The sequence below is a fragment of the Stylophora pistillata genome, chromosome 6 (genome assembly GCF_964205215.1).
Source record: "Stylophora pistillata chromosome 6, jaStyPist1.2, whole genome shotgun sequence".
In the NCBI taxonomy this organism is placed as follows: Eukaryota; Metazoa; Cnidaria; class Anthozoa; order Scleractinia; family Pocilloporidae; genus Stylophora; species Stylophora pistillata.
Window position 1 is genome coordinate 31526130 of NC_142524.1, and position 23313 is coordinate 31549442.

The following is a 23313-nucleotide window of genomic DNA, read 5'->3' on the forward strand; positions in this document are numbered from 1 at the left end:
TGGGAGGGATCGGGGCAAGTTTTTATTGTTACACGACCAAAATCCTCCGGCAACCCCCCCCCCCCCCCTCCAAGGCGGTTACGGCGGGTCCCTAAATATGGACTCTCAGTAGATATATTAGTATCTTAACAAAAGTAAAGAACGCGGGGGTTACCCGTGTAGCCATAAAAAAAAAGCGTTTGGGGTCATTAATTTGCAAAAGAGATGAAAAGTCGCCTTAAGTGCTGTTTTACGTTCGTGTAGTCTTTATTCGGTACAATTCTATAAACCAACTACGTGATATTGGAATGATCATCACTACAGTACAAAGCAATCAACATCGTATCATTCCTTGTGGTTGACTTTGAACGCAAAAACAGGAGTTGATTTTAGTAAAGCACTATAATGTGGTACTTGTTCCTCTTTGATAAGAGTCCATAAGCCTCGCTTTTCCAGCTCTATCATAGCAGGTCTGAAGTCAGGAATGTCTTTTGTGAGAACATCGAAACAGATAACACCTCCTGTTGATTACAAACGCAATGTGGTGTAAAAGCAATCTAATAAATTTGGTTGAGGGTGTAAGGTTTGTATAGAAACTGTGGTGCTGCGTCGGTTCGTTTTATCCGATATAAAAAATGGAGTAGCCTTCATGAAATTATTAAGTGTTCTTCTCTCTCTTCTTTTAAATTTAAATTTAGACAGGATTCTATGCATGATTATTAATAAAACGATAGGCAGATGATGTTTCTTTGCAATTTCTGCTCAAGAATGTGTATTACGGTGTACGTATTTAACATGTTTGGGTTTGGGATGTGCATATCATGGTGTGATGTAATATGTGTAGTGTACTGACCGTACATGTATTATATATATCTAAATGTATACTAGCACTAATTTCTGTTAAGCCCGTGGTTATTTTGGGTGCCAGTGCCTCTTACACATTTACCATAAAACGAGATTTATAAAAATTGTTCTAATAATATGTTACGGAGTAAATGAAGTTTGTTTTTGCTGTTGATTTTATTAGTGGTGGTGTTGTTATTATATGTTATCGTTACCCACACAAGGTTATGATTCGACGTGGGTCTTTTAAAGTCATCAGGGAAGCAAAGGCAGAAAGGACACCCACCATTGCTGACAACCCTCATCATCTCATGGAATGCCAGTGGTTTGATATAGACTAGGGCCACCACCCCAGATAATATCAAAGCATTGTATTCGCCAAATTGAATACCAGGGGTCCTATTCTCCGTAAGATTGCTGCAAATGAATTTGGTGTAGACACCCTTCTTCTTGGCTTCATCCAACATTTTTTGAGAGGTGTCAAGGGCGTCCAAGTTAGTGTAGCCTTTCTTATTAAGCTCAAGTCCCAACAGTCCAGATCCAGCTCCCATTTCCATTATTTTAACTTCACATTTGGGTTTGTCAGGCATGGCCTCTTGAATTGTGGTGTCGAAGACTTCTACCATGGGTTTATGTTTGACACAACCGACAGAAAAGAGTTCCTAAAATTGCAAACATGTTTAGGCACCACTCATTATTCATATGCTTCAGAGGGGTAAAAGGCAGACTGGAAGATTTTTGAGGGGATCACATGGTTTTAAGAGGAAACCGAGAGGAATCAGTTGTCACCAACAGCATATGAAGGGAATGAAGGGGGGGGGGGGGGGGGGCTATATGTTAACGCTAGAAAAGAATCCCGTCATTGAAATCAACCAGTTTCCGATTAAACAAATGTCGACTTCAAAATCCTTAGGTGTTCACATCGATGGAAATCGTTCTTGGGAGTTTCATATCAACGAAATCTCTCAGTAGATTGCTTCTGGCATGAGTGCGATTAAGCGTATTAGGTATTTTCTCCCTTTTAAGATTCTACTTAACGTAGACAACTTACTGGTACAGCTAAACTTTGATTACTGTAATGTTGTATGGAGAAATTGTTCTAAGAACCTTTCTTCTTCATTGCAGAAATTGCAGAATCGCGCCACTCGCGTTCTAACTTTCTCTAATTATGACTGCAGTACCAGTGAGTTATTTCAAAATTTAATGTGGTCGAAACTTGTCCATCAGTGCGTAGTTAGTAAAGCAATAATAGTGCATAGCATTGTAAATAACACAGCTCCAAAATATCTGACTTCGCGTTCTGTTCGTCGATGCGATTTAACTAGTTATAACCTTAGAGAGAATGAATACAAGCTCGCTGTTCCACAACCCCGCACTGAATTTTAGAAAAGAAGTCTTTCCAATAGCGGAAGTGTTGTTATGGAACAGCTTGCCTCTGGAAGTGCCGCAATTGACATCCCCTAATGTATATTGAGGGAAAATTAAGGGACCTATTCCGTGAAATGATTTAATGAGCGATATGTTAATTTTACACACGGCCTCCTTGACCAGCAAGTGTTCTGAGGGTGGGCTGGGGGAGTCATAAGAATTCTATAGAGCCTTAGGGAGGGAGGGATCAGGTAAATTTTATCGTGACTCACTCACTAACCATTGCAAAGTCTGTACATAACCTGATAGGCTTATCCGGCCTCGATGTAGCTCTGATAGGTTGAGAATACTGCTTTTCCTTGACGAAAGTCCATCAAGAGATGCAAAGCATTTCACAAGGGGTTTTGGAGAGTTAGCAACTGCCCATTCATGCCCTTTGGCGGGCAAGGGGAATCGTTGTACAAAAATCATGAACCTCACATATTTACAATGATTATCGCAATTTACTTACCCTCTCATAAGAGTCTGCCCACTTATCAAACACTTCTTGAATGTCCTCCTTCGTTGAAGTCACCTTCAGAGTATGCACTGTGCCAGTGAAGTACTTCTCGTAACCTGCTCTTCCTTCTCCTGGGGTCGTCATAATTGTACCTCAGATATATTTTATTTGATCTGCACCTGAAAAGATTGACTGACATATGGGTTATTCACCAAGCGCGAGTTTAAGATGGCTGGATATTAGCCGACTCCTTTATTGGTGTTTTTATCGACCGAGATGGAGCCTAGATGAAGTCTAGATGCATTAAAACGAAAAAAGAAAAGGACGAGGCTAATGTCCAGACATTATAACGTTACAGGCATGCTACTGAACTTAGTAAATACATATGAAGGCTTAAGGACAAGAACACTAAGTTTAATATTAAGTGGCGCAAGGTGAAACGAGCTAGTTCTTATTCCAATGTAGCTAAGAGATGCAATTTGTGTTTGTGGGAGAAATACTTTATCATTCGCAAACCGCAAATGGCGAGCTTAAACAAGAGAAATTAGCTGACATCATGTTGCAGACATGTCAGGAAATTCCTGTTAAAGAACGTAACGTTAAGATAGCGCGTGTAGTATATTGCGCGCGCATGTACACATTGTTCTGGCTTTTAAATTTCGGTAGGTTGTAACCATTATTTCTGGCAGTTGCCTGACGATTGCGTCGCAAGAGGCATGAAACTCAGAGTTGCAGTAAAAGTTCAAGCAGCCTAGATCTTGAAGTATAATTATCCACAGCTCTAGCCCTGCTATCGAGCACTTTTTAGTAGATGATGATCTCATTCCGCTATTTTGGTTATGTATATATATATATATATATATATATATATATATATATATAAGCGAAATAGGCAACGTAGGATCCATGACAGTGCTCGACAATGAGGGAGCGATTACATTAAAATCCATATGTGCGTAACTTGAGTAGTCCATTTGCTACTATATATATACATATATATATATATATATAACAAGTTGATCTGCAGAACTGCTTTCAGAGTGCTCAATAGTGAACTAGAGCGTGTTATAATTGAGAACGGGGTGGTCAACTGAAGATTTGGCTTGGCATTTATTAGTATTTAGTTTCGTACTACACAGCCTGTGTGGCACTCGTCGGATAAAATTGCCAAATGCGAACTTACAACGTTATACTGATTTGAAATAACGTTTACCGATTCGAAATAACGTGATACCTACCATATATGGGTTCCCTGCCTTACGCGCGCGCAATAAAGGTAAGGGCTAGAAATAAATAAGTAAATAAAATAAATATATGAACACAGACACTAAAGCGTGGCAATGAATAAACACAGACGTGCGTGCATTAAAAGTAAGGGCTAGAAATAAATAAAAAATAAATAAAAAAATAAAAAACGGACGCCATTGGGTGCCAGGAGGAATTTCTTAGCATGTCTACATGAGGCTAACAGCTAATTTCGTTTGTTAAGAGAGGCTAAATCGGGTTTGCAAATTAAAAAGTACTTCTCCCAGAGACATAAGTTACAGCGATTTGAGACAGGGCTGTATGGAGCGGCCTGCTTTAGAATCTTCCAGGAAATCGTGTTATCTTTGTTCTTGTCTTTTAGGTTCCAGATATGTTTACTTAGTTCAGTGCTGTGTCTTTTGCTAGAGTGGTTGAATGAAGCTTTGTGGTTGGCATATCTTATCTTGAAGGAGTTTTCTGTCAGGCCCACATAGGTCTTGGCGGGATTATTGTCTTCGGTTGTTACGGTCGCTTGATAGACAACCGATTCCTTGAGGCAGTTTCTACCCATGGGACACTCAGCGGGGTTTCTACAGTTCCATGCTTTGGTTGGTTTGGCTTTACTGTTTAAGACCGATTTGTAGAAACCAACATTGGACGTGCATTTCTAAGGATACTCGACGAGGAATTCCCCAAGGACAATGTGCTACACAAGATCTTCAACCGCAACACAGTAAAGATCAGCTATAGTTGTATGCCCAACCTCAAGCAAACCACCGACAGCCGCAACAAATCGGTCTTAAACAGTAAAGCCAAACCATCCTATCTTCCCACCTGCCCTACAACAGCTCAAGTAAACGATGCAACCTATGCCTTAAAGAGAAATTCCTAATCATCTGCCACCCAGACCTATCAACACTCAACAAGCGTAACGAACTCTTCTCTTCCTGCCGACACAGAAACAAAACACTCCTACGCAACAGCTGACTTGACACTTTTCACACTGCACAAACCATGTTAATTAGCAATTAGTATAGTATATAAGCGATGGTATCGCATTATTCTGCCATTAAAATCCCCTGATGAGTGGGCAACCACTGAACAGGTCTGTAGGGATGTATCTGTAGTTGTTTTTTTCCGACTTCCACACATTATACCCGCTCTACTATTTGTATCGAGCACTGTTTCACAGACACCGAGCTTAATCCCTCTAGGCTAAATATATATAATTATAACGAACTGGTTCAAGACTTCAGGGGTAGTTCATCGTTTTATTACGACAGCTCTGTTTCGTATGGTCGAAAATGACCACACTCATCAGGTATTTTCAACGATTGACCGTTTACTTACGATTACTGGCTATAAAAGCTGGAATACGGTTGCTACTGGAGATATAAAAACAACACTACTTATCCATATTAGTCATGTGACTGGTATGCACAATTTCGGAGGTTGTTACTTGATTATGAAGTTTTTAAGGAGGTATCTGTTTCTAGGGGGGCATGAACTTGCTTGCTCATTTCGCTTGTTTAGACTGCAAAGTTCCTTTTTACATATGATCGTGAATTTTTCAAAAAGACATAAATTACATTTCTTAGTAATGTTGTTGCACGGTATGCATTGTTTGATGATTTTCCTCGCTAGCTTGAAAGGTTTGTTATTGTCCTTCAGTGTCCATATGTGTTTAGATAATTTAGTCTCGTGTCTCTTCTTTTGATCACGGAAGGAAGATGTGTGGTTTCTGATTTGCACTGATGAGGTCCAGAAGGCCGAATTAGTACTGTCTGCAGTTAGTTATATATACATATATATATATATATATATATATATATATATATATATATATATATATACAAAACAAATCTCAAAATATGCCGCTAAAGAATTGAAAACCACCATTGGCAATATTGAAAACGACCAGTGGTGATTTTCATCAACAGTACAGAGGTGTTTTCGGTTTTTCGGAGACCTCGAAAAAGTACCAACCCCGCGCCGAAAACTATAGACATTAGTTTTAACTCAAATTGAGTGGTTTAAATATCTTTAGACGATAGCTTATCCCAAGGAAACTGATACATTGATAATATATGTCTCTAAGAAGTTATGTTGCTTCGGTAACCTTTAACGTTGATATTTACGAATATTCTAGGTCAAGCGGTTATTTGGTATTCAAAGATGCAATTTCGAAGGCAAAAATTATTGTTACTCTTTAACAAAACTTTCGGAGTTTCTTTTAATACATTTAATGAGTTTCTTGATAGGATTATGGCTTTTACGGTAGGAATATGGCTTTTACGGCTAACAGTTAAAATTTTGGCCATTTTATGCTCACGGTTGAGTTATTTAGAGCAGTTTTTAAGATTAGCCTTTTTGAACGACTGACGATTAAAAGTTGTCAATCTTTACGTCTAACGGTTAAATTGTTTTGGCCGTTTTACGGCTAACAGTTAACCACTTAACCGCACTGAGATCATCTTCGATGTATAAATCGTGTCTGTCTGGTATAGCTCGACATAAGTGCATAGAATGGCATCACTTTCATTGTAGTATGTACAGTATCTGACGTAAAAACGACATCATTTGACTCTAGTACATTTTACTCACCATCAAAAGACAGCAAATCTATTGGGAAGAAATCCTCAACGAACGAGAGATTGATGTCTAATTAATTTAAGACGCATCCAAAGTAGTCGCTAGACATTGTAATATTCCTAATCATTCTAAGCAGCATACGGCAGCCTGCGGCCTTTTCCTATTTCTAGGCAACAAGGAAAGCGGTAAAACTCGCAGATCAACTCAGTAGATAAAACCAAAATAACCGAGAATACAAATGATGTACAGCAATGATTTTCCATCGACTCTGTTCAGTTCAGACATTGAAAAGAAAAGCCGTGCTGAGGAAATCTGAATTGACTGGAATGCGAGGAACACGCTAGGGAACTTACTCCAGGGAAATTTTGTGAACATTTTAAAAACTATTCAACGTAATCTACTTCATCTTTTTACATAACTAGTAAATACAATATGCGCAAGCGTGCATCCTATCCTAATGCGTACGCCCGCGACATCAGTCATCGCTTGTAAAATACTTCCTCTGCCATTGACTGCACATCATGGTATCTTTCGATGTTGAGAGTTTGTTCACTAGTACACCTCTTGATGGATGCATTGATCTGGCGATCAAGTACATTCATCAAGGTAACACTGGTCTTAAGATAAACGCCGCTGACCTGAAAACGGTTTTTACCTTCTCAACAGCTGAGACCGGTTTCAATGTTCAAGGGTGTGTTTTATGATCAAATAGATGGGGTTGCTATGGGTTCCCCACTTGCTCCAGTACTTGCAAACCTTTTTATGGGACATCATGAAAAAAACTGGCTGGATAACTATTCATTCTCTGAAGTTCTGTTCTACAGACGTTCTGTTGATGACACCTTTTGTTTGTTCAATAGCGAGGAGGACGCGCTCATGCTCTTTGATTATGTCAACACCAAGCACCCCAGTATTCGTTTCACAATGGAAAGGGAAATTGATAAGAAATTATCGTTTCTAGACATATTGTCAGACAACAGTCATCCATCGTCACTAGTGTATATCGCAAGAAGGCGTTTACTGGTCTTCTTGCTAACTATCTCAGCCTCGCCCCTTTGATTTACAAATTAGGTTTAGTCTGAACATTGATCGACAGAGTATATAAGATCAATAATTCCTGGGTTGCTTTTCATCTGGATGTTAAGAAACTTAGTTTCCGGCTGCGGAAAAATTGTTTTCCATCTTGGGTCATAGACAGGATCATTTACAGGTATCTAGCTAAGAAAAATAATCCTTCTCCTACCAGGCAGAATGCCTCATCTAACCTTCTTCGCACTATTATAAACTTCCTTATGTTGCTGGAAATTTTAATTTACCTTATCATTCTAAGCAACATATGGCAATCTACGGTCTTTCCTTACACTTAGGTAGCACGGAAAGAAACATGTACACTTTCAATTTGTAGCTAAACGGTGCAGCGTAGAAGGGGTGGCTCTCTATTTTAAAGTTTTTCTCTTTTTTTCGATCAACAAAGAGCTCAATTTTTCAAGCTTTCAATTTTCCAAATGAATTGTGGTGGTTTCGTGGCATTTTCTTTCTCAACTTGACTTCTGAGCCTAGCTTGAAGGAAGTTCACTTTCTCCACTGCCTTTTTAAACGGAGGGAGCTCAATAATTTCTCTTCTGGTAATTCGCTCTTCTAATTTTCTTTCGTTTTCTTCCTATTGGTTTTGTAGAGTATGTATTTTCTCTTCCAACACCGCATAGGTCACCTCCAGTTTTCTTTGTTTTGAAGTTACCTTCTCCTGAAGTGTTTTATACTTCACATTTACGTTAGGGAGTTGCGCTTGAAGCATGTCAATTTTTTCCTGAAGTTCTCTTTTAATTTCTTTCAGATGGAGGTTGGCTTTTTCATCAGACTTTCTCTGTTCTGAAGCTACCTTCTCCTGAAGTGTGTTATACTTCTTATTTACGTCCACGAGTTGCGCTTGAAGTTTTGTTGTCGTTTCTTTTAACTTATCCTGCTTGTCTTGACCACTTTGTAACCTTGCACAGGTCAGGTCGAGATGAACCTGCATGTAGGACGTAAGATGAAAGTCAGTCTGCTTTCTTAAGAACTGCAGGGAAAGTTCAACTGATTAAGAGGGTTACACCTTGCACTTTGTCCACTAACATTGCAAAACCATGCTTAGACACTTTAACCTCTGTATTTCTATTCCTCCATCCTTATTTTGGTACATTTCTTTACGAGCTTTACATTATTATTTATATTCTTTTCTTTAATTAATATTGCCTTGTGCCTTTTTCCTTAACTGTTTTAAGTGCCATACTGCTATGCTACCCGGTGTTCCAATAGCCACGAGACAAGTATCAGAAGTACATACAGCCGTTGTCTTTATATGCAAGACGACATGCTCATGATCATATTCTTCCCCAAAATAATTTGCCCAGGGCAGGAGGGTATGAGATTTTCATAGAGAAGACCTACCAACCTCTAGGTCTCTAAGATAATCACATGCAATAATTACCTTGGTATTGCAGTCCATTTCAGCAAAGGGACAGGCGATTATCGTTTGCGGACAATTATATTTATTAATTTAGTGGTTTGATCGAATAGTCTTTATTTGCAAGACAACATACTCTTGGTTATATTCTTCCCCAAAATAACTTGTCGATTAGTCAGAAGGAAGGCATGAGATCTTGATAAAGACCTATTAGAAACTTGCATCTGGTGTATGTATACTAAGATAATCACTTGAAATAATTACCTTGGTATTGCAGCTCATTTCAGCAAAGGGACAGTCGATTATCGTTTGTGGACAATCAATAATTGAATGGTTTGAAATCTGTAAGAAATGCATTTAATATAGCAGTCAGTCTCAAATTCTTGATGTATTTCCTTTTGTTTTGTATGTCTGTCGACAGCTTAATTAAATAGTCGTCCCTAATTTCCTTTGTTTTTCTTTTTTTAATTAGCTACGAGACTGTCATTTTCTGAATAAAATATACTTTTAGAGGACCTTTCACTTGAAAACTTGTCGATTTCATACCTAACAATACCCATACAAACTCGCCAGATTCATCCAATCTATGCAGTAAATCTAAGCAGGACGTAAGGCTAAAATTTAAATGATTTAGACAAAATGGTGAAGTCCTCAAGGTATACAAGGAGTTAGAACTTTGACAGAAAAAAAATTGCCAAGCTGCGCGCTACCATACCCTAGAGAAAACAGATAACATATATTTATGAGAAGGCTAGATCCTGACCTTTTCTCTGGGGACCAGAGTGCCACACTTTAAGGGACAGGGCAATTGAACCTTTTTGAATATTTCACCAACATGCTTCTATAGAAAAAAGAAATTGATTATTCGATTCGCTTCCTTTTCGACAAGGGTATTGTTCGGTACCAAAACAACTTGTTTATCGCAGTCAATAGACCAAACAACTGTTAATTTTTTACTACTTGGTTATAGCTTCAGCTGGCAAATCAGCGCGCACGACATTCACATTACATCTGTATGGCCGTATTAAAAAAATAAAAAGGTCATATTTTGCTGTGCATCTAGTTAGCGATAAAATAGAGAGATTTAGCACCACGTTTACGTGAAACGTGAAGGGCAAGAGTGATTATATGACCTTGTTTTTCCCGCCATTTTTTCACGTTTGCTGGTTGCGCCTTGCCGTTTCTACGTGAAAGTAACCTGTTTCGCTTTTGCCGTGTACGTAATATTTTGTTCACTTTTTCTCTCGCAGCTTTGAAGTGGCCCCTTGATGTTGTTATATTGTAATATTTACCTTTATTTGACCCTTTGGGTGTGGCTCTTGGCAGTGCACGCATTGTACGACTCTCCATAAACAAGTAACCATTAAGTGTTCATCAAAATCTTTCCTTTTTACAGATATAGGGAAATTTTTATTGGTGCATTGAATGTCTTCGAAGGGACAGGATATTAAGTGAGTCTGTGGATGAAACCAAAGTTAAAAGCACTTAATCACCTTTAATAATCCACAGTAGATGATAACTATCAAACACATTTTGATTTAGACAAATTAAAATGTGTTATTGGTTAAAATAAAGGCAAAGTGATCAATCTTACCTTTTTGCTCCTTAATTCTCCACGCCATTGGCACCCATCCTTTGTAAAAGGGCATCTTATAATGAACGGGAGAATCTTCCTTTCAGTGGCTTTGTCGAAGAAAATTTCCTAATAAAATCAAAGCAAACAAATCAAACAATCAAAGCAAACAAGTGCCTGTTCATTCTAAGATCTTTAAGGAAAGAAGGGTACAATCAGGCCGAAATAGACCATCTGTTTCTAAATCTGCTTCTACCAAATATATTATACGGGCTGTCCGTATTTGGCGCTGTAAATTCCGAATTAACAACAATCCAATGTTTCTTAGATCGATGTTATAAGCGCAAGTATACATCCGACCACATTAATGTTTATGAATTGTTAGTTCAACAGGACACACGTATCTTCAAGAATGTTTTTAATAATACAATACACCCTTTAAGAGCTATAATGCCAAAAAAGAAATCAACCAAGTACAATCTGAGGAAAGAGACAAGTCACCATCCTAAAATAAACACTGATAGGTTCAAAAACACGTTTGTTAATCGCTTAATTTTTAAACATAATCTAGTCTTATAATTTTTATCTTGATTTTCTCTGTAATTTATATATATACCTTCTTTTAATGTTGTAACATAGGATATGTGATTATTTATCTTATGACTTAATAAAGATTCAATTCAATTCAATTCAATTCAATAGCATTGAACATCAATTAAGAAAATAAAGTAAAAAGAGAAAATCTAACGTGAATATTGATAGACTTTCTACAAGACCTCTGTTTGTCGTATTACCCCGTCAGTTGGTAAATTCTCTCGATCTGCTGGACAGGTGCGAGGGTGGCCAGCAATGTCTTGCCTGCATGGTTTGAGGCACAGAAAAGAAAGATATTTATTTTATACATACTGAGATTTAAGCACTGAAAAGGCGCGAAGTAAATTTTCAATCGCAAGCTGGTCGAAGAAGCCGAGAGCTAATAAAGTATCTTGTTCTTTTATAATTGCCCCGGGGGATTATAGAGATGCGTGCGCTCTGATTGGTCAAGGATTGCGTCATATCTTGCCATAATCTAGACGTATAATAAAGATGCTATAATCACCTCGCACGAGGTGATTATAACAGCAGCGTTAAATTTTAAAATGGCTATCTCGCGTTTTGTCAGTTTTACCAGGGAAGTGATGAAAGCGATAAACAAAATCCTCTTCCGAAGAGCACAAAAGATGCTAATGAGTCTGGAGTAACACTTTTCAAAAGAAAAAATTTTGTGTTGTTGAGTTAAATAAACCAACCCAGCTCTAGCTAACAGGAACTGGCTCTTTATCTCAGTACGACTAATCAAAACAATTAAAACAGAATGTTTCAACATCAAAATGAATATATGCAACAGAATTCGAAAGCACCTAAGCAATTATACTAAAACCTGACAAATATTCGCCGAAAGGGAGTAACTGTTAGTATTGATTCTATTTGAAGGAAGTGAAGGCTTAACCGCAATCGCCCTGGAAACTTGCGGTTTTGCAGTAGATTTGAGTGGCCAAGAAATGAATGGCGAATCCGCGTGTAGAAGAGGAAGAAAAATAATTTTCTTATTTTGCTATACGCACGTGCCATGACAAAATCATTTTTTCTTCCTTCTCGGAATGTGCTACCAACACGTGCGAGCTATCACTTTAAGAATTATTTACAAATTATCTGTTAAATCAGCTGTGAAATCGACCTTGTCATTGGTCTGATGGCCCACCATGATGCCTTTGTCTGGGGGCAGAGGAGTTCATGATGATTTCTTTCAACTAGTGTTTCCTTTAATTAGGATTAACAAGACAGTTTTTTTAAGAAACTGTTGTGGTACATCAAAAGGTACACAAACATTGTGATTTACTAACGACGCAAAGTTGATTTGGAGCTCTGAATCTTTCCAACATTTGAATTATACGGTGATTATTTACATTCATTGACGCATTGTATCCACGTCAGTCTAAATTCGGCTGAACTTGTCTCCTCAATTCGAACTTTCTTTCGATTAATATTTAGCAGTACTTAGTGAAGAAACTAAAAGGACTCTTTGTCTGCGGAAGTAAACGAAATTGCACGATGTCGAGTTTAATTAATCCCAGGTATAGTTGCCGTAATTAGATTATATGTGATCTAGTCGATCATGATGACCTGATTTTGTTTATGAAATGTTGAGTTCTTTGATTATTTTTATCGCAACTGCAGAATGCTCAGTGAACTGGTTGAATTTGCAAAGGGTAACATTTAAGAGACAGGGCTCATTGTTTACTTCTTATCGAGTTGCATCTGTGCCAAAATAATTGATGCCAGTGAGGTGTTATTCCTCTTTCTTAAAACTGCCCACAAACACTGGACGTGAGTTGATAATTGGATTCTTTAGTTGCTCCTTTATTTGTCCTTTTTCATCTTTATTTATCAATTTCTTTTGTTTTAAAACATTCTTACTCCCTGAGATTGTTGCACGGTTTTGTGTACAATGTACTTGACTTAGTTAAGTGCAGTATCATCAAGATCTCATTTGCAGACTTCCCATTGGTTTTCTGTCATGCTTGTCGATAATGTTCCTCTAGAAGATTTTTGTGACACAATTTTCTGAATTACTGTATTGCATGCCTGTCATTGGTGTGGCAGACTCATGCTTTGTGTGCATATAACAAGGTATTGACTGCATTTTATATCTGAGCTAATGCTATAATTCAATTAACCAGTATTATAAAAATGTATATGTATTAAGAAACAAAGTATCATAAGGGTCAAAGCCCTTTGATAGAGTCGGTATAATTAAAGACTTTTATTTATTTTGAAGGATTGGGAATGCCCATTTCTTAAAGGCTTTTATTAAAGTAGAGTATCACAAGTTCTATCAGTAGAAGTTCACAAGAGCTCAACCTTGCATTCTAGAGCCGAAGAGGTCAAATATACAGTCCAAGCTTGTTGAATGTCTCACCTTGCCTCATCAAGCAAGCAATGAAATGGATTTGCTGTGACTTGCTCATCTTGTCTTTTTATTTCACGTCACAGAAATTCAGCATTGAAATAAAGCACTTGAACAAGAGTGAACTTGAATTTGACATGATTGGTGTTGATGCTTCTATTGCAAATGCTGTGAGGAGGATTTTGTTATCAGAGGTGAGTATGTATTCATTGTCAGGGCTTGACACTAATGGTAGCCCACTAGCCACAGACTAGTAGAAATTTAGTTTTGGGTGGTGGTTTTTATTTCCATTGATAATAATAATAATAATAATAATAATAATTGTAATAATAATAATATAAAGTATTTATTCCATCATAAGATAAAACTACATATCTTATGTTACAATGAATTCGGAAAAACTACAACAGAAATCTACATACATATTAGGAATAAAAATTTGCAATAAATGGAGCTTAAATATCAACCTATTTACAAAGGTGTTCATAAAGCGCTGTGTATTAATTTTCAGGCATGCGCAGCCTTTTTTCCTAAGATTGTGTACATATGTCTTTTGGACAGGAATGATTTCTTTCAGGGGGTGGTAATCCGTTGATTTTAGTTTCTTCATAATGTTTCAGTCTTGTTTGTTTAAAAGGTTGTTGACAAAAACTAGAAATGAGATAAAACAGTGTTTATGACATCGGTCTAAAACATTTTGTACAACCGTAACATCGGACTCAGATGCCCCATAGACTGAAAGTGCATAGCTAAAGTTAGCCAAAACAATGGATATAAAAAGATGATCAATCTCTGCCTGAGAGTAATGTACCTTTCTCAATGTTCGTAGGACGTGTAAACACTTGTTTGCTTTGACAAGCTTAGTTCTTACATCCTCTTTAAATTTTCCGTCACTCTGCAAAGTTACTCCTAGTAAAACAAAGCTATTACATTGGGGAATATTATGAATTGGAGAGTGGAGTACATTATGATTTTTTTTTAACAACTAGCTCTTTACGTTTGCAAAGGTTGCAGACCATTCTATTGTCTTTACACCATGGTAAGAACTGTCGTACTAAGTCGGCAGACGGGTCACTATTCCGTGATAGCCAAAAGAATAGTGGAATCATCGGCATATTTAAAAAGCACAGGGCAACCATTAAAAAAAATCTCCAAATCATTCAAAAATATATTAAAAAGATATGGTCCGCTTACACTACCTTGTGTGGTACCTCTATTGACAGATTTCCACTGTCCTAAAAACTTATAACTAACAACACGTTGTTGTCTTGCATAGAGGAAATTAACTATGATACAAATTGATGATGTACGGATTTAGAGGTAGCTGTTTCAGTTTGGCAGACAAAATAGCATGGTTCACAAAATCGAAAGCCTTACTAAAGTCCATGGTAAAAGTTCGCACTGCGCTACAGTCACTGCTATCTAAATACTTGTATGTCTGGTGCTGGATAGCGAGCAAGGCATTTGTGCAACTACCCGCCTGTCTATATGCAAATTGGGTGTGGCTCAGGTTGTTCTCAATGACTGACTGTGCTTGTGTATGATACACGACCTTCTCAAACAACCGGGCAATAATGGGAGTAACAATACTTTCAGTCTGTTTACTAGCCAGTTTGGCTAGTAAACAAACTGAAATTGTCGTAAAATCTAAGATGTCACCAGCCACTTGGCTAGTAAGTTGAAAAGTTAGTGTCGTGCCCTGATTGTAGTAAGGCATTTTTGATCAAAGTGTATTGGGTATTGAGACTGAAAGCTATGTGCAATGTATGTTTCATGTAAATAGGTCCCAACAATGGCAATTGAAAAAGTCTTCATATACAATAACACCTCTATCATCCAAGATGAGGTATGTTGATGAAAATTTTTATTCCTCTCTAATCATTTTGTATTTTCTAGGGTCTTTTTCTATGCTGGAATGGATGGTAGCTTAGTATACTTTAGTTCTTCCCAAGTATGAAGAAGTTCTGCAAATAATTGCCTCCTTAAACAAGATTCTGTTAGTTTAAAAGTAGTGTAAAAAAACTCCTGGTTGATATGAAATCTTGAAATTAGCAACTTATATACCTATACATGTGATGCATGATCCGGCGCAGTATGGAGCGCTATTTATGCAATAGCGAAAATCAGACCTGAAAGAAATCAGGCCTGTACGGCATTCGAACCACTGACCTCTGCTTATTAACTCAATTGGTAGAGCTCTGCACTAGTATTGCAGAGGTCAGTGGTTCAAATCCCATACAGACCTGATTTTTTTCAGGTCTGATTTTTGCTATTGCATAAATAGCACTCCGTACTGCAAGGATCATGCATCACACGTATCTAATACTGCAGTTCAAAATATATGAACTTCATATATACATTCTATCTTATATACCTATATTGCTAGCAGTTAGTTTTCTTCCCAGAGATGTGTCTGCAGTCCTCCAAATATCATGTAATTTTATTTGTTTCCAAAGCTTTGAACAAAAAATGCAAACTGAAAAGCTCCAGTAGAAAATTTTGAATTGTCAGTTGTATGAATAGATTTATTCTAACTTCTGTGTCTAATCTTGTTTTTATCTGAAGGTATTGGCTCATAGGTTAGGACTCATTCCAATTTTTGCAGATCCCAGAGAATTTGATTTTAAGAAAGATGGTAAGTGTTTCAGGTGTAATTTAGAGGTACATTTTCCTTTGACAGGTGTGGAAAGTTTTTGGAACAGCACCATGACTAAGTTATGTATTTATTTCTCTAAAGGAGATGAAGAAACCAAAGATGACACAACACTACAGTTTGACCTAAAAGTTAAGTGCATCAAAAACAAGAATGCACCAAAGAATGCCACAGACGCTGATGAATTATTTGTAAACTCCAAAGGTAAATGTGAGTTTTTTAAGTTATATAATTTGAAAGATACATTCTTGACAGGAGTAAACTAGACTTGAGCATATTAGGCAAATGTCACAGGATACTCCATGGTATACCCTGCATAAGTTTTTGCCTTACATTTTAACATTATCTTTGTTCATTTAGTTACGACAGATCTCATAAAGTGGGTGCCAATCGGAAATCAGGCCAGGAAGGTAGACTAAGAAAAATAATGAATTTGCTACTGCATCACACGAAACTATGTTTCCTTATTGAATTTGATGTATTATTATTATTTTATTATTATTATTATTATTATCATTATTATTATTATTATGTCGCAGAGAAATCAACTGAATGCTACATTCTAATCAGGCAGCACAGGGCGAAAACCGTAACCTGTGAGCCATGGAGTAAAGAGATAAATGTACATTAACTAATCCTAAAAAGGTTTTCTGTTGTGTCTATGGTCCTCCTTCTAACAGGAAGTCAAACTGCCACCTTGAAAGTCCGGGCAATATTCAGCGTGCCCTAGAGCACTGCCCTCTGCATCTTTTGCAGTACGTCTGTGCTTTTGCTTCCCACCAGCTCACGCATCATGACATCCAGCTCCCGTGACCACACCCCGAGGGCATCCATTATGATGTTATATTGATTCACTTCGTAGCCTGGGAACTGCTGTCTTAGTTCCCAGTGAAGGGGTCCGTACTTCAGTGTCTTCTCTTCATCCTTTCTTGTCCGATTGTTAACCCACGGGCAGCTCATTTCCAGCGTCACAACTCTCTTGCACATATGATTTACAATGCGTGCATCCACCCAATTGCATCTGACCTCTTGTTGATCAGCATATATAGAGACATCCCAATAAGCTTTAACATTCTCTGACTCATACACGGGCTTCGGCTTGTCGGGTGAGTACCAGGGTGGTATCTCGTCTATGAATCCCTCATCATACAACAGTTGGTAAAGCAGTACCTTCAGTGCTGCGTCGTGTCTAGAGAGATACTTGTTCTGGGCCAGCGCACTGCATCCTGACAAGATATGTGCCACACTCTCTTGAGCCTTGCCGCATAATCTGCACCTCACCTCGCCTTCTCCGCTTGTGTGGGTCTTCTGACTCGTGTATACTCGCGTTGGCAATAGCTGCCCGTAGAGCTCGACGAGTCCAGCAATTGTGTGTGATGGGCAGTTCTTCCACTCTGTGAGCCACCAGAAACACCCATCAGCACTCAAACTCTCATCCTCCAGCCTAGTAGTCACTAGACGCCCTTGCCACCGTTGGTTTCTGATCTCATCCTCTAACTTCTCAATTTGGCACCTCCGCACCTCTTTCTTGATCCCTTGCGCATGTTCCAAATCCAACTCCAGCCCCAACTCCTCCGCGCACTTAGCCGCTTCTTTATTATTATTATTATTATTATTATTATGCAGTATACACGTTTGGATGCTAGTGAGCTAAGCAAGATAGGGTGAAAATTCGTAACCTATCTGCATGATAGGACTGTTAACTATAATAATATCTAATACTACTTAAATATAAATGATCAATATAAAACGATAAAAGTGTCAATTGGCCCAATACTAAGATGTTTTTTTTTTTAATTTTCATGATTTACTGTTCGGTTCTTAAAATATCCTTAACTTAAAATGTTCATAAAATCCTGTTCATAATAATCAAATCATAATGTCATTAAAATTCTTACGCTGTAACCAGTTTAAATGTTCTTGCAATGTTCAGAGTGCTACTTAATACAGCTTTCTGCATACTCAGCAATATTTCTTTGTACCTTGTACCAAAGAAGCCCTTCATTTCAGTTTCCATGGCTTTAGACCATCCTCCAAGTACATCTATAATGACGTTTACTTGTGAGATCTTGTATCCTGGGTGTTGTTTTGTCAGCTCAAGTCTTAAGTGCTCCATACTTCTTGGTCTTTTCTTTGTCTTTCTTGTCTCTGTTGTTGATCCAAGGGCAGCTCCTTTCCACCATAAGTACCTTCTTGTTTTTGTGGTCGATGAAACGTGCATCCACACGATTAGATTGTACGTACGTATGATCAGCATATACTGGTACATCCCAGTATGCCTGAGCATCAGGTGACTTATAAAGAGGTTTGGGCTTCACATCTGAGAACCATGGCGGAGTACTATCAGCGAGCTCTAGGTCTTTGAGCATCTCAAAGAAGAACACTTTAAAAACAAAATTGTGCCTTTCTAAGTACTTGGACTGAGCTAATGATGGACATCCAGCAAGTACATGTGCCATGCTCTCAGGACCTTCGCCACACATTCTACATTTGACATCGTTCTTGTCCGTTGTTCCAGTCTTGTAGGCCATGTAGACCTTTGTTGGTGTGAGCTGTTCGTACAGTTCCATGATGCCTGCGATACAGTGGGTAGGAGCACATTGCCATTTATTAAGCCATGCAAAACAATTTTCAAGGCTCAGTTGATCATCTTGCCATCTTGCTTTTAAAAGACTTCCTCGCCACTGTTGATCTTCGACTTTTTTGACTAGTTTCTCATTTACAACTTTCTTTATATGCTTCTTGGTGTGCATATCTTTGGTAGCTATCTCTGGTTCTTCTGTTGGGCTACGTGATGGTTCAGTGGTATTCAAGTTCAGAGTTATATCCAGTTCTTGTGCAAACTTCTTCGAGTCAGTGATAAGAGAGGAGAATCCCTTGACTATAGCACATTCTTCAAACTGTTGCACAGATTTCATCTTGGGGTCTAGACTTTCATAGAGTTTAACTGCTGCTTTGATCTTGATCAGCTTATACTCTTGTTCAATGGCTCGTAGTCCTCGTCCTCCTTTCTCCCTAGGTAGATATAGCACCGCTATGGAGCTAAGTGGATGACGCCCTCCATTTTCGCAGATGATCTTTCTTGTTCGTCTGTCGATGTCACGCAACTCAGCAAGTGGCCAATGCTGGGTTCACATGGGGTATGTGAGTGCTGGAAGTGCAAACTGGTTTGTAGCAAGGACGCGGTTAAAATCAGATAGTGGGCTCGTCCAGATCACGGATAGTCTTTTGAAATTATTATTATTATTATTATTATTATTATCATCAATATTATTATTGTCGATGCTAAAATAAAAAAGCGTCTTTATTGTTCAAGAGATTAAATTAGACTTGCCCTAAAATATAATCATAATAAGTTAATAATAAATTCACAAAAAGGTAGAAGCAATTTGGTAAAATTCACAAAACTACGTTATTATTATTGTTATTATTATTATTATTATAATTATCATTATTATTATTATTATTATTAGGTCGTTTTTGTTATCAAAGTTAGTTTTGGGTCTGATATGAGTCTGATCCTAGAGAACCGAATTTAACAGATGTATTCCGTGTCAATTAATTTGGAAATGTACGAGAGGAAAAACCATTACCCACGCGAAGCTATTGAAATGTTTTAAGTTTTGAAATAAAGTTGAATTTTTTATATTATTATTATTATTATTATTATTATTAATTAAATCTTCTTAAGAAAGAAGAAAGAAAGCAATATTGGCACTTCAAGTGTAAGTGACATTGTAAGTTCTGTGCATTTATCACTGAATCGTTGACGCTTTTTCCAGTACGGACCGAATGATATCAGACCAGTCCTCGGCGATATACTGATTGCAAAGCTCAGACCGGGACAGGTATAAACATTCCCTTTGCAATAACTTAATTTAGTCTGATTGTACAGACGTACATGTATAGCGACGTTGTAATAACAGAGAGGAACATGAGTCTTTTGTACATGTACATACTGACTCCAGCTTTAAGAAGGAAAACAAGTAATCCGCACTCGCGATACCCGAGAACTCTTAAAGCTAAGCTTTTAAACTTTGTTAGACCTAAGAAACAACACACTTGTAGTGTGGAGAGTTTTTGTAGCCAATTATGTTTATTTTGTTCTCTTTTCAGGAATTAGATCTTAAAATGCATGCGGTTAAAGGAATTGGCAAGGACCATGCAAAGTTCTCGCCTGTTGGTATGTAAAATGAAGCAATCATGGGCTGCGTCTGAGTTAGTGAATTTTCGCTTCCGAAAGAGGCAAAAATACTCGTCATTAATTAAGTTCGCTTTTTAACAAATGGTAAACACCATAGCGTACACTATTGAGTTATGGGTGCACGCACGCGAGAGGTTGCTAAGCATGAAAGAAGCGCAAGAGTCGCTCGAGGCGATAGCCTCGAGCGACTCTAGCTTCTTGAGTGCTTAGCAAACCTCCCAAGTGCATCCATAACTCAATAGTGTACGCTGTGGTGTTTACCATTTGTTTTATAACATAACATTGATACATTGTAGCTAAAGAGTTCCCTTTTATTTAACAAATCCTACGTGACCAGAAAAAACAAGCGCGCACGGAAAAATAGCCTTTGCATTTGCTCACGTCAGCAGCGTACACCCATGGGCAAATGGGGGACGCTAAATTGACCAATCAGAGCGCGCGCTTTACTTTGGTTATGTTATAATTCTCCTTTCAGCCACAGCTTCCTACAGACTTCTTCCAGAAATAACGATCGTCAAACCCTGCGAAGATAAGTTGGCTGATAAATTGGCGCAGTGTTTCACCGAAGGCGTCATTAAAGTGGAAAATAAACACGGTATGTTACATGAAAGGAAATGCATTCATTTCAAGCATTCCTTATTAAATCTCAATCATTGTGATGATTAAGGTCATTTTTTACTGTCATATTCGGGGAAGCACTCCCACCGTTGACTGTTTTGTTTGTATTGCTGTTGTAGGAGTCAAACGAGCTGTGGTTGCCAACGCTAGAAGAGATACATGCAGTAGAGAAGTGTTTAGACACGATGTAAGTTTGCTTTAACTTTGAAGATTTCCGCTTGAATTGTCGACATTTCGACAACGCTAATCCTCACGATCGTACTGCATTTCTTGGTGAGGGTTCGCGGTGAAAGTAAAGAATCCGATCCCACAAACAACACGTCGGCCGACTGTCGGCTTTCTCGAGAAATGGAAGGGGGAACCAAAACAAAACACAAACTGAACAAATCAAAACAAAAAAAAATCGTAAAAGGGGAAAGGATAAGTATCGTTGCAAACAAGTAAACAAACCCATTGGGGGAGGGAATAGTTTTTACTGGTCACATTGTCTTACCCTGTGTTATTATAATTTTCTGTGTTGTTAAGCTGATTATGCTTTACAGTCATGTTGATGGTGTGAACTTCCGCCTCACTATCCTCAGGAACTAAAGAATCGAGTCAAGCTCTCACGGATTAGAGACCATTTTATCTGTAAGTTGGATTGGCTGATACTTGTAACTCAGTTTTCTTTTTCGGTTGCTCGATCGGCTAATGTCTATGTTCTCAACTACATCTTAAACAAGATGAATCTTTGTTTGAATAGTGGCAGATCCGCGTTTAAATGTACTGGGAGATAAAAAAATAATTTTAGGAGGATGTTAAAATGGGGCTAAACACAGCGGTTAAACGTGTGTGTATTTGTGAACCAAGTTGTCTCGCACAAGTACAAATAACCACAGAAGCCAGTGAGTCACAGTGTTTAAGAAGCGTATAACTTTTTTAGTTACGCTCAAAACAGAATGAGAAATCAACAGGATATCCATACTTGAATAAGCTTTGAGTTCGAAAAGTGTCGAATTTTCTTTTTTCCTTCTGTTATTTTCTTTTACAGATTTCTATGAACTTCTCAATTTTCATTTGCTCATTTTGCGAGACAGCGATTGTTGCGAATGGCTTCCTTTGAACTTTTGCACGGGAAATTGGCGTGCAGCCAGGCAGAATTTATCCTATCGCGCATTCCCGACGTCTAACTGCTGTGTTAGCTAAAAGTAATTTAAGTGAAGTTGAAATAAGGAGAATGTTGGCCAGCGGTCTAAGGTTCTAATTACGAGGGGTGGACCAAGGTCATTTTTAAAGCGTGAGTATTTTTAGAGCTTTGTTGGGTGTTATACCTGTTATGATTTTTCAGTGTCTCAAGGACACGTGACCTGACTGTTTTCTCTGTGTTTTCTGTAGTCTCCGTGGAGTCAACTGGTGCACTTCCTCCAGATACACTGGTTTGTGAGTCAATTAAAGTCTTAATGGGAAAGTGCAGGCATTTCCTCTCTGAACTTGATGGCCAATCTCTAAACACTTGAGCTCCCATTTATTCTGGTCCATGCTTAGAAGAAAAACTTTGCACGTGGACATTGTTTGGCTCACCCACTGAACACGTGCGTTTCTCAGGTCTCCTGTCCCGTCATAGAAGAAAACTTTATACAACGGTATTGTTTCGCTAGCCTGTGATGGAAGCGAAGGCCGCATTCCTTCTTTCGCCTTTCAGAAATATCCATGTGACTCGTGTCATGTAAAGAAAATTGATAACTCCTACTGAAAGGGATTTTAAGAGAAGAGAACGAAGCCACCACTGAACGGCGGAAACGGGGTCCCAGAATAACACTCTCATCTGTGGACTTAAAACTTCAGGACAAGAATTTTGACTTGTACTAGGTATCCTTTTGGACATTGTTTGTCTTGCTGGCAATTGTTGCAACCTTGTTGAATATTTAGAACTAATGACACCAAGCGTACCGCCAACGGCCAATCAGAAGAGAGGAAGATACCGTTAAGATCCAATGAGAACTCAACTAAAAACAAGCAAACTGCCTATAGCGCGGGAAAACGCAGGCGACCAAGTGGTGGTTAGTTTAAGTTTTGCATTTGATTGGTTTAGAGAGTGGTGCTAGTTTCTAGACCAATCCCAGAGCAAATTGAAGTTAAGACAGCAATCCTAACACTCCAATTGAAAAATTCTCTATTTTTCATGGTAAGCTTTTACATTTGTTGTGAATGCAAACAAGTTGATAAATACGCAATGAAAGAGAGAAAATTAGAAATTTGAAAAAGTAAGAAATGGCTCACAGTACATTATCCGCCTTTATAACAATAAAATTATATTGCTGCAATTTTAATAATTATCTTCTCTTCGTTTTTCTATATTTATTCTATACG

General features: G+C 38.1%; 2 protein-coding genes across 2 annotated transcripts; one reads left to right on the forward strand and one right to left on the reverse strand.

Annotated features, from left to right (window-relative positions):
- Positions 1 to 228: 228 nt before the first annotated feature.
- LOC148729399 (methyltransferase-like protein 27) lies at positions 229 to 3584 on the reverse strand. Its single transcript, XM_088725592.1, has 3 exons — positions 2702 to 3584; positions 1109 to 1484; positions 229 to 500 (listed from the first exon to the last, which is right to left on the reverse strand). The coding sequence occupies exons 1-3, from the start codon at positions 2831 to 2833 to the stop codon at positions 325 to 327; spliced, it is 684 nt and encodes a 227-aa protein (XP_088581718.1). The 5' UTR covers positions 2834 to 3584; the 3' UTR covers positions 229 to 324.
- Positions 3585 to 13578: 9994 nt separating this feature from the next.
- Positions 13579 to 23276, forward strand: LOC148729400 (DNA-directed RNA polymerases I and III subunit RPAC1-like). The gene is made up of 11 exons (XM_088725591.1): positions 13579 to 13683; positions 15273 to 15335; positions 16055 to 16124; positions 16227 to 16346; positions 16503 to 16552; positions 19925 to 19990; positions 20259 to 20325; positions 20822 to 20941; positions 21084 to 21151; positions 21546 to 21594; positions 22339 to 23276. The coding sequence occupies exons 1-11, from the start codon at positions 13627 to 13629 to the stop codon at positions 22458 to 22460; spliced, it is 852 nt and encodes a 283-aa protein (XP_088581717.1). The 5' UTR covers positions 13579 to 13626; the 3' UTR covers positions 22461 to 23276.
- The last annotated feature ends 37 nt before the right edge of the window (positions 23277 to 23313 follow it).

Bases quoted from the DNA above. Each gene is read 5' to 3' on its own strand.
- LOC148729400 (XM_088725591.1), top strand. From the start codon at position 13,627: ATGATTGGTGTTGATGCTTCTATTGCAAATGCTGTGAGGAGGATTTTG. The intron at 19,991-20,258 runs GTATAAACATTC...TTCTCTTTTCAG, and splicing joins CAAAGCTCAGACCGGGACAG to GAATTAGATCTTAAAATGCA. The intron at 20,326-20,821 runs GTATGTAAAATG...TTCTCCTTTCAG, and splicing joins TGCAAAGTTCTCGCCTGTTG to CCACAGCTTCCTACAGACTT.
- LOC148729399 (XM_088725592.1), bottom strand. From the start codon at position 2,833: ATGACGACCCCAGGAGAAGGAAGAGCAGGTTACGAGAAGTACTTCACT. The intron at 1,485-2,701 runs GTAAGTAAATTG...TTGCAATTTTAG, and splicing joins GGGCAGACTCTTATGAGAGG to GAACTCTTTTCTGTCGGTTG. The intron at 501-1,108 runs GTGGGTGTCCTT...TGTAATCAACAG, and splicing joins GATGAGGGTTGTCAGCAATG to GAGGTGTTATCTGTTTCGAT.